Source organism: Mastomys coucha, unplaced genomic scaffold (assembly GCF_008632895.1).
Source record: "Mastomys coucha isolate ucsf_1 unplaced genomic scaffold, UCSF_Mcou_1 pScaffold15, whole genome shotgun sequence".
NCBI classification, from domain to species: domain Eukaryota; kingdom Metazoa; phylum Chordata; class Mammalia; order Rodentia; family Muridae; genus Mastomys; species Mastomys coucha.
Window position 1 is genome coordinate 105,473,264 of NW_022196897.1, and position 11,399 is coordinate 105,484,662.

The 11,399-nt window shown below is 46.5% G+C and overlaps 1 protein-coding gene across 4 annotated transcripts in view; it reads right to left on the reverse strand.

Moving 5' to 3' along the window:
- Positions 1-9,100: 9,100 nt before the first annotated feature.
- The window catches only part of Pla2g4f (phospholipase A2 group IVF), a 13,977-nt gene continuing 11,678 nt past the window's right edge, over positions 9,101-11,399 (reverse strand). For all 4 annotated transcript variants that reach the window (XM_031371602.1, XM_031371601.1, XM_031371600.1 and 1 more), the window contains exons 19-20: positions 10,819-11,005; positions 9,101-10,555 (exon numbers count right to left, since the gene is read on the reverse strand). In XM_031371602.1, coding sequence (XP_031227462.1) covers positions 10,323-10,555; positions 10,819-11,005 — 420 coding nt within the window. In that variant the 3' untranslated portion in view covers positions 9,101-10,322. The remainder of the gene's footprint in view (positions 10,556-10,818; positions 11,006-11,399) is intronic.

The window sequence follows — 11,399 nt, forward strand, 5'->3', positions numbered from 1 at the left end:
ATCCTATAGAAGAAAGCTTCAGAAAGTCACCTGTGTGCTTAGTGTGCATGTAGCACTAAGTACTCTCCTACAATGACCCGAGTGGCAAATCATCATACATTGAAAAATAAAAGGTTAGGCAGGCAAGGCTCTTGCTACCAAGCCTGACAACTTGAGTTTAATAACTGGAACTCACATGGTGGGAGAAGTGAATTGATACATGAAACTGAATTAATGTTAGCTCATTAAAAAAAAATGGCTAGAGAGATGGCTCAGTGGTTAAGAGCTCTGGCTGCTCTTCCACAGGTCCTGAGTTCAATTCCCAGCACCCACATGGTGGCTCACAACCATCTATAACTGTAGTCCCATGAGATTCAATGCCCTCTTCTGGTGTGCAAATGTACATACAGACAAAACCCCCATGTACCTCAGGTACATAAATAAAGAAATCTTTACTGAATGGGGGATACATGCCTTTAATCCCAGCACTTGGGGAGGTAGAGGCAGACTAGCCTGGTCTACAGAGTGCATTCTAGAACAGCCAAGGCTATACACAGTGAGACACTGTCTTAAAAAATATATATATCTAAAAGATTTGCTTACTGAATTACCCAAAGCAGAAAATTGAGAATGGTCTATGAACAAATGAAAGGTAATTGAGTAAGAAATAATTCTAATGTTCACAAACCACAAATAAATATCAGAAAGGTGAATTGGGTATGATGGCAGCACTCAGGAAGCAGAGGCAGGAGAATGGCCTCAATTTCAAGGCCAGCTTGGTCTACATAGTGAAGTCCAGACCAGCCAGTATTACATAGTGAGACCCATCTCAAAAATCAAACAGAAAAGAAGAAAGGAAGGGAGGGAGGGAGAAAGAAAGAGAGGAGGCAGACAGACAAGCAGAGAGGGAGAGGGAGAGAGATCAGACAGGCACACACACAGAGCAAGAGAGAGAGACAGAGAGAGAGAGAGAGAGAGAGAGAGAGAAGGAGTTAGGGAGGGAGGGAGGGAGAGAGAGAGAGATTCCAATGGTAAGAGGGCTGAAAATGCTGCAGACCCCCAGTAGGCCCTTCTGACAGGTAGCATAGGATTCAGCACGTATCCATGACAGTTTCCAAAGCATTGCCTGGAGAAGCCTGGGATTTGACTTAGTTGAGATGCCAAGCCCTAGAGCTCACTCCACAAAGACCCTTCATGGACTGTGAATAAGGGGATATAAGTGGGGAATAGGCCCACATGGCCCAAGGTTAGAACAGGAAGACAGACAGCAAACAGAGGTTTGGAGGGGTGGCTCCTGGACGGTGTTGGCAGGCCCAGCTGGGCTGAGCTAAGGCCACTTGAGTCCTCTCCTAAGAAGGGAAGTGAAGAGCGGTCCTAAACCAAGCTGTCAAGTTCAAGGCACCTACCTTACCCCTCCACCATACTTCTCCCTCGCTATGCTTCCTCCCTGTACCCAGTCTCCAAGGCTGCCCTATGCAAATGAACCATAGCTGAGTATTTTTCTTCATTCACCATACACAGAGGCTTAATTTCCCAGTTTCCTCTCAGAAACCAGCCTTTTTCCTGAGAGGTAATGACTCCACCTCCAGCTTCAAGAAGACAGCTTGAGGGGACTGGAGAGATGGCCCAGTGATTAAGAGCAAGTCCTGTTCTCCCAGAGGTCCCAGGGTGTAGTCCCAGCACCTACACCAGGTGGCTCACAACTGCCCATGACTCCAGCTCCAGAGGATCTGATGCCTCTTGTAATCTCTGCAGGCTCTGGCATGCACGTGTTACACATGCATACATCCAGCAGTGTACATGCATCCACATAGAATTAATAAATAAAAACATTAAAAAGCATAGAACACAACATGGGACCCAAAGCTGTCTAGCTCGAGGAACTGCCCTGACTTTAGGGTTCAGTTCATTGAACTCGTGAGCCACACTGGTATGAGCAATTTCTGGGTGCATTCAATTCTAGGAGACACTTTGTCTTTCCTGTTGGACCAGAACCTGGGAGGAGATGAAGTTGGAGCTACTGACCACAGGATGTTTCAAACCACCCAGAAAAAGAGCCAATGGTAACACCATATGCTTCTCCTGTGCTCACCCTACTATGCACCTGGCTGGACAGAGGCGGCTGTCAGGACAGTGATGTCATTTAAGCTCGTCTCCTAGCACGTCCTCCCAAGGCCAAGCAGTACATTCTTGAGATCATTTGTTGTCCTAGTTTGCTTTCTGTTGCTATGATAAAACACTAAGACCAAGCTCACAGTCTGTCATGAATAAAAGTGGGGGTAGGAACTCAAGGCAGGAACCAAACCAGAAACCATGGAAGAGAGCATGTGAGGGGATCAGTTTGCTTTCTTATATGACCCAGGACCACCTGTGCAGGGTGGCACTGCACACAGTGAGCTGGGCTCTCCCGTGAATCATTAATCAAGAAAATGTCCCACAGATGTCTACCAGCCAGTCTGATGGAGGCATTTTCTCAATTGAGGTTTCCTCTTCCAGGGTCAACTTGACCAAATGTAACCAGCACACGTGGGTTAATAAAACTTGCCAAAGTAAGCAATTGTATCCGGGACAGGTGGGGACCTCTGTCTTCCTATCTCTCCCTTCATCAGCTCTGGGGGAGGTATGCTTAGGATCTGGCTAAGGAGCCGTGGAGTGAGCACTCCCTACCACCCACGTGCCTGCTCATCTGGCATCATGACACAAGGAGCCGAGGCCAGAGAGAAGTCAAAATGAGTTGTAAGTGTGTCCTTTGTTGCCAAAGACTTGGGCAGAAAAACCCAGAAATGTCTGAAACACATTCAGCCAGAAAGCAAATGACTGTAAGCCCCTCCCTGGAAACAAATAATCATGTTCTGAAGATTTTTTTTTTTTTTATTATTGACATCTGATTAAGACAGAAGTCCCATCCTGAAAAGAAGGGGTTTTTTTTTTTTTGGCTTGTTTTTGTTTATTTGTTCTGTTTTGTTGAGGGGGGTGTTTTGAGACATGGCCTCGGGTCGTCCTGGCTGGCCTCCAACTTGTAGCTGAAGCTGGCTTTGAACTCCAGATCCTTTGAGTGCTGGACTACAAGTGTGCCCAGCACACTTGGCTCTGTGGTGCTCTCTGGAAGGCAATGACTGCACAGCTGGTTTGGTTTTTTTCCCCCCCTTCTGAAAAGGGAAATTCAAGAATTAGGATGTAAATTGTATGTGGATGGTGCATACTTGTCTGTAATCTTAGTCTAGCACTTGGCAGGCTGAGGCAGGAGGATAGCTACTACTTCAAATCCAGTATGGGAAACATAGGTTCAGTCTCTTAAAAGCTAAACACTAATAACCACCATCAATAACATAATAAATAATAACGGTAATTTCTTTCTTTCTTCCTTTCTTTTTTTTGTCTGTTTTGGATCAGGTCTTACTGTGTACCTCTGGCTTTTTTGGGAGGGCATTTCCTATATAGATAAGGCTATAGCTCAGCTCCGAAGCATGTACCCCCACACCCAACAGATGACAAGTCTTACTCATCACTCTTAAACTCTTACTCAGGCAGATGAGGTGAAAGATTTCTACCTGTGTGGACTAAGGATGGTGATGAATGAGGAAGTAGTCACGGTGCATATAACCAAACTGTGTGGAAACGACGTGTGGACTCACCACAGAGCATACCACCAAACTATGGAAAGCGCTGTGTGGACTCACCGACGTTAATCAGAAGCTATCGTCGGGGTGTTTTTAATTGCTGTTTAGATGTTTTTCACCCTTAAAAGTGTTTTTATGGGGGTTTGCTGTTTCCCAAGTTTTGACCTTGAACTCATGGTCTTCCTTCCTCGGTCCCCTGAGTTGACAGAGATCTAAATCTTGCAGTTTTGTGATATCTTTTATCATTTTAAGTGAATATTCACATTCATTCCTAACTTTGTATCAATTTGCATGAATTTCAGGCTCTACAGAACCTACCCTTTGTGCCACACCATCAGAAGCCCTTTATATGAAAAACATTTTTATTTATCTCCCAACTTTTTAGGGCAGATAACTTTATTGTTTATATTTGGTAACTGAGAAAAAAAAAACAAGCAAAACACTCTAGGTCATCAGAATAATGTTCTTACCCACTGTCTGCAGTAGAGGATCTCCAAAATTACAGCAGGCGCCAGAGTGTCCCCGGATCAAACCTTGCCTGATGGAGACATAGTCCTAAGTTTGTCATTACAGGGGTCAACTCTTCCCTGTTAACTTTAATTCTAGGAAGGTACTTCCTGTACCTCTCCCCAGAATAGTATTCAACAATAGTGTCACAGAGGGTGGGGGGGAAACAGCTGGTGGAGAGGACAGGGGACTAGTGTCCCACTAAGTCTCAGTTCTTGGTAAAAGCCCTGCAGTGGTGGGACAGGTGACAGGAACCATGATGTGAGGCAGGTGTGACACTCAGTGCAGTAATTACCACATCAAGATCACAGCAGGGGTGGGTCTGTGTGCTTGCCTCATGAGGAAGTGGTTATTCAAGCTGTTGACATGCAACCGGAGAGCTGCAGAACAAAGCAGAAAAGACCACTGGTCCTTCCTGCATTCTGGGGCCACTGGAAAGGACCAGCTCCAGTCAGGCCAAAAGATAGGACTCTGCCCAGCCACAGCGGCCACTTACTTGACAAATGTCTACTATGTGTTCTACCAGGAGTCTGGGCAGTGAAAACAGGTCTGGTTTCCACCTCTGGGGCCTCTGCCTGGGGCACGGTCACTGTCCAGTCCCTGCTGGTGTTTTTGCTACACTGCAGGCCATGGAGGGCTGGAGAGATGCTTAATCCAGATCACAGCCTCTGGAATTTCACAGAAAAGAGCCATGAAAAAGTTCAAGCAAACATTCCTCAGCCATTACTTTGGTTTGGAAGAAGTAGAGCAGTCATGTGATCTTTAAGCTATGAAATAGGAGTGTGTCACGGGAGTGTCCCATATGTCTGGGCTAGTCTCCCTCCAATAGTTTGCTATGAACAAGAACCAAAGCAATCTGGTGATGGGTCTTGAGTCGCGGCAGGAAGCATCTGCAGACACCAGACACCAGGCCCAGGCAGTTTCATGTGTAAGAGGTTTAATTGGAAGGAGGGTAGCGGGGTAGCAGCGCAGGAAGAGAGAGAAGAAGAGAGAGAAGAAGAGAGAGAGAAAGATGGAGGAAAGTACCCACATATATATGTGTGGTGACGTAGTAGCCCAGGTAAAGGTGGGAGCTGAACCCAATGGATTCTGGGAATATGGTCGCCGTTGCCCTGGCGACAGGTCTGTGGACCCGCCCACATATCTGCCGCAGGCAGGTTCTGGATGCTAACATCTGGAAGAACTCAGGCAGATTCTAGACTATCACTCCACTCATGCCCTGAAAGTAGTCTTAATTTGGATGAGAAAAAGAAGAAAGAAGAAGAAGAAGAAGAAGAAGAAGAAGAAGAAGAAGAAGAAGAAGAAGAAGAAGAAGAAGAAGAAGAAGAAGAAGAAGAAGAAGAAGAAGAAGAAGAAGAAGAAGAAGAAGAAGAAGAAGAAGAAGAAGAAGAAGAAGAAGAAGAAGAAGAGGAGAAGGAGGAGGAGGAGGAGGAGGAGGAGGAGGAGGAGGAGGAGAAGGAGAAGGAGAAGGAGAAGAAGAAGAAGAAGAAGAAGAAGAAGAAGAAGAAGAAGAAGAAGAAGAAGAAGAAGAAGAAGAAGAAGAAGACCACATTTATTTATTTGGGGCTAATTGGGGTTGCATCTGGAAAAACAGATTCAAGCAATCCTTAGAACTGGATTCTGGGCTGGTGCGGTGGCTCAGTGGATAAAGGTGCTTGCCACTAAGCCTGAAGACCTGAGCTTTACCTGGAAACCACATGGTCAACTAAGAGAACCGAGTCCTGCAAAAGGGAAGAACATGTCCTCTGATCTCCACATGTGCTCAGGTGGGAAATAAAAGGCATGTAGAACAGAAGAGTTACTTTTCACAACAGAACTGTCTTTGAAATAACTCAAAAAGATGATTTGCAATCCCCACACTAAGGTGGCAGAGGCAGGTGGATCTCTGTGTGATCTAGAACAGCCAGGGCTACACAGAGAAACCCTATCTCAAAACAACCATGACACCACCTTAAAAAAATGCTATCTTTGAAACCAAATAAATGAAGAAGTAGGGACAGTGTGTGATGGGAAAGAAATGAGGTTTTTTTTGTGTGTGTGTGTGTTTTTTTAAGAGTTACTTATTTTATGTATATGAGTACACTGTCGCTGTCTTCAGATACACCAAAAGGAAGAGGGTATCGGATCCCATTACAGATGGTTGCAAACCACCATGTGGTTGCTGGGTTTTGAACTCAGGACCTTTGGAAGAGCAGTCCATGCTCCTAACCACTGAGCCATCTCTCCAGCACTGAAAGAATGAGTTTTTATGAACCATGAGACCCTGAGATGCCCCTGAAGTGTTTGAGGAACTAAGGAAAAGAGAGGAAAATAAAGTAGCAGAGGCTCAGGGGCAGAAAAAGCAGGTCAGGTCACCCAGCGCCTGATGGAACCCAGGCAAAATTGTCCCCAGCTTTATTGTGGAAGCCTTAGAGTCCCAGGGAACACAAAGTTGGGGTGCTGGGAAAAGGAACATGGCATGAAGCAGACCTGGTCATCTGCATTGCCTCAGCTTCCAGCGAATCCAGTGTGCAGACCCCACTTTGAGAAAAAGGATAGAGTGCCACAGAAGACCTAGAGACCAACCATCCTCTCTCAGTGCCTGGCTAAGCAGACAAAAGCCCCTCCCTTCCAATGGGAGCCAGAGTCCAGCTTGATTCCCTAAGCCTTGAAGACAGAATAAAGATTCTAGCTGTGGCCGGGCAGTGGTGGCGTACGCCTTTAATCCCAGCACTTGGGAGGCAGAGGCAAGCAGATTTCTGAGTTCCAGGCCAGCCTGGTCTACAGAGTGAGTTCCAGGACAGCCAGGGCTACACAGAGAAACCCTGTCTCGAGAAAACAAAACCAAAAACCAAAAACAAACAAACAAAAAAAGATTCTAGCTGTGCACTCTGAATGGTAAGTCCTAAAGATTATGAGAGTCCAATAAACATTGTCATCAACAATGGCAGGCAAGCAGTGGTGACAATGGCCACAGCAGGACCTTCCACATAAACTTCCTATTACTGAAGCCAAGGTGGCCAGAGACAGGCAGCAATAGTGAGAAGGGAAAGGGAAGAGCCAAGCTGGTTTCCTGCATGTCAGTCCAAAGCATGACATGCTTTGGTGCCCCCACCCCGCTTTACATATCAGCAGGAGGCTTGAGCCCTAGGACACATAGGTCATGAGACACAGATGGGACTTCGACTATTGTAGACAGGAGATAGGCCTTCTCTCCAAAGTTAAGTCAGGTGACACTCCCAGAAAAGGGGCATTCCAACTGAAAGAATTGTAAATTTGGTCTTGGAGCACTCATGTGTGCTTGTATGTGCACATGTGTGAGCGAGGGATCCACGGAGTACAGAGGCTCGGCTACTATACAGCACCAGGAGCTTGGTGCTTGGCATCAGAGCACAGCTAGTCAAGGAAGATTAGACCAAGGAGACAAATCAGAGGGAAACTGCCAGGGTGGAGCCTCAACACAGCATCTGGGTTCTCAAGTGGAAGCAGGGATATCTGGAGGGCTCATAAGAAAACATACAGACAACTTTTCGGGTACAAGCTGACAGGCAAATTTCAAGGCTTGAGGTTGCACTTTGTCTGTCTGTCTGTCTGTCTGTCTGTCTCTTGAAGTTGCACACTTTTGCTCCATCCTCAGGCTGGATGTTGTGCTCTCTTGTTCACTCCCTTTCTTGCACTCCCATACTCCCACATACACCTCACATGCATTCTCCTCTTTCACACACACACACACACACACACACACACACACACACACACACTCTCCCTCTCACTTTTAACTTCCCCCAGTCTTTTATTGTTACTCCATAAAGCAGGTAGAAAAAAAGACACTGTATAGTCATTACTAAATCAAATTCAAAAGAATAACCACATCCCACAAAGAATTAAGAATTACAATCGCTCCCCAAAGTTTCAAGCTTCCCTTATTCCCAGGCCCGTTGAGCTTTAACTTTTGACTTATTTTACTTCAGAGCTCCGAGCTCCGAGGTCAGCTACATGCAGTTTTCTGTGAAGCTCTAATGATAAATGACATGGGCAAAGGTGTCATGCATGCAGTGACTAGAAAGAGTCAAGTTAACCCTTAACTCAGCAGTTCCACTAGCTTTCTGCTTCTGCACATTGCACACACTGACTCTCCTAAGAGTCCCAGTGTTTTAACTTAGTTTTACTAGTATAGAATTTTATGCATTTCAGGAGTCTAACCTTTACTTGCATATACATACATATCCAAAGGAGATCAGGAATCACTCTCAAATGTTATGCACAATTCATTTCATAACTTCAATAGCTTTTCCCTTTCTGAATTCAAGTATCCCGTGTTTGTGTTTCCTTATTTCATTTATCCCATGATTGTGTCTCCTATACTGTGGAGAGCCAAGCCCGAGAGCCAGCGGCCTCATAAACAAAGCCCTTATTTGGCTAAGCTTGCTGCCATTGGTTGCTTCCGCATCTGGTAACCTATCCGCTTTTGCCATGTGGCCCATTGGGATTGGCTAAGCTTGGGAGTACTCAACGGCCGAGGGTGGGCCGGGAGGCAGAGCTTAAGTAACGGTTCCCCAGCAGCAGAAGGAAGAAGTAGGAGAAACAGGCAGGAGGAGCAGGAGGGAGAAGCATTGTTAAAAGGTTCCTGAAATAAACTGCAAAAGGAAGAGCTCGTGTCTTCGAGTCTTTCTTGCCAGACGAGGAGGACGTAACACTATACTAATGATTTTCATAGTTCCAGTAAATTCCTTCACATTCTGGTAATGGACCCTGTATGACTCTACAGTATGTGGCCCTATTTCATTTTTTTAATTTCTAAACATAATTTCTTCAAACCTTCTTTGCAAGTCAAACATTAATCTGAAACTACCATTGTGCTGTTATTACATTTTTTCTGAGATGAGAACACACAGCATGCACCTGGACCAATTAGGATTGTGCTGTGCTGTGCCCCTATGCCTCAATTTTTGATTGTTTAAGAATCATTACATCAGGGAACATCTAGTTTCACAGAACTCACCAGAACAGAAGGAGAAAAATAGGAAAGTCAGATTTAATAGAATAATTATGCACACCAATGCCAACTGAAAAGCAGTCACGCACAAATGAAAGCTATACAGTCCTTGTCCAGGGGCTAAGGGTCAGGAGAAATGGGAACAACTTTTTTATAAATAAGCTGCCGCAGGCTTCTGAGATGTCTCCATCCAGGTCTGCTGTGAGCAGTTCCTTGTTTCTGATGGTAGGTCTTCTGGAAGGATGTGTCTCCTGCTTCTCGGGGTCCCAGATGCCACCCATGTCATGGTATGCTGTCCCCCAGCAGGACACAGCCTGACCAGGATGGATCTCCTCTTTACAGTTTGGAAATCTACTTATTCTGGAGAAGCTCTCAATATTTGGAAGGTCCAAAGTGGATCAGGAGAGATAGGAAAGAGAGAGACCTATGTAGGTCATCAGATGCAGGAATCCAGGCTAAGTCCACACCTACTTTATTTGCTCATTCCATGTGAAGAAACAGGTACTAACTGGCCTACCATAGATGGGAACATATACCCATATATACAATGTATGTAGTTTCCCATTTGCCCTGCCCCACCTAAACAACCCACTTGTCTTCTGAGAACGGGAGGACAGTATTTGCACAGTGTGGCAGCTGTGCATATGAAGCAGAAAACATGCATACCCATCAGGATGGGTCATCTTGGTACAAATTTCATGAGCCTTGGTAGGGAAGCCTGGTGACCTCTGAGGAGGGGTGGAGGGACTAGGATGGAGAGAAGAACCAGTAGAGCATGGGCTCAGTGACACAGGCCGGCAACCCACATAGCTCCTGTTTATTCCTGACATCACTGAGTCCAGGGGTTTTGGAGCGGGTGGGAGCTGGGCCATTCTGTGGAAATGGAAGTGGTTACAGTTCTGCATCAGTATAAGGACAGCTGGTTCCTCAGCCCACAGCTCTCTGTGGTGAAGTTCTGAGTGCCTGGGTTGTTTCCAGAGGTCCTTCTGTGGTGGTGGTGGTGGTGGTGGTGGTGGGCCCTCTGATGAAGCTGCTGCCTGGCTCTCTCTACACCCCAATATAATATGAACTCTGTTCTCTCCTGTACAGAATCCCCAAGTACTCAGAGAGATACTGTCCCATCTTCTCTGGGAAGGAGAAGTGGGGAATAGGAACTCCTTAAAGTCTTCACTCTCGCTCACCATGCTCTGGCTTAAGGTCCTCCATCACTTCTCCACCACAGTCCTCTGACTCTTATCTGGTCAGCCCTCATCCCTTCCCCCAGCCTGCCGCTGCTGCAGCCGCCGGTCCAGAGCCAGCTGGAGGGCATGCCTGATAGTCTCCATGTTGTTCAAGACGTTGTATCGATTCAGGGTCACCAGCCGATCAAACTCCTTGGGCTCATAGGTGAAGTCCATCATTCCATAGGCAGTATCTGGCCCATTGATGATAAAGTCCCCAAAGGCCTTCTCCTCAGCTGTTTGTCGTTCCACACCTTGGGGGTGGGAAAAGCAAGACTAGGCTGGAGTACCCTGAGGAGCTAGCTGATAGCCCCTGGACACTTCCCTGCACAGGTGATCTGGCTTGCTCCAGGAGAGAGCCCATCTTTACTCTCAGGCCCAATTAGGAAGAGATGGCTTGTTGTGGACACAGAGGCCCAGGCAGCAGAGGTTAGTCCAGGCTCTACAGAAGCAATGCTCTCAGACTAGCATCCCATCCTCCCCTGGAGGCTAGAGCAGGCTTGTGTCTTCCCCTTACCTGGGGCCAGATGTGTGCGAAAGGTCCTGTTGACAAGGGGGAAATGTAGAACAATGGGCGAGCAGGGGTCCTCCTCCTCAGCAAACAGATAGCACTCACGGGGGTCCTCAGAGTCCTTGGGGTCCACCTCAATCCTTGGGAAGGGGATCCCTCGGTCCCGGCAGTACTTCTCTGTCACCTGCAGGACCTGGACAGAGAGGTAAGCTTCTGGCCCCCAACTGGACTCCCACACACTCAGGCTTCATGCTAGCTCTGTATAGCTGAGTGACTTTCTGAGACACTTTTCTATTTGCCAAATAAAGGTGGTATGGTAGTGTGAATAAAAATGGCCTCCATAGGCCCACAGGGAGTGGCACTATTAGGAGGTGTGGCCTTGTTGGAGGAAGTGTATCTCATTCTCTTCCTGCTTGTAGCCTGCAGAGCCAGATATAGAACTATCAGCTACCTCTCCAGCACCATGTCTGCCTGCAAGGCCGCCATGCTTCCTGCCATGAAGATGATGGTCTAAAGCTCTAAAACTGTAAGCAAGCCCCAATTTAGATGTTTTTCTTTTTTTTTCTTTTTTTTTTTTTTTTTTTTTT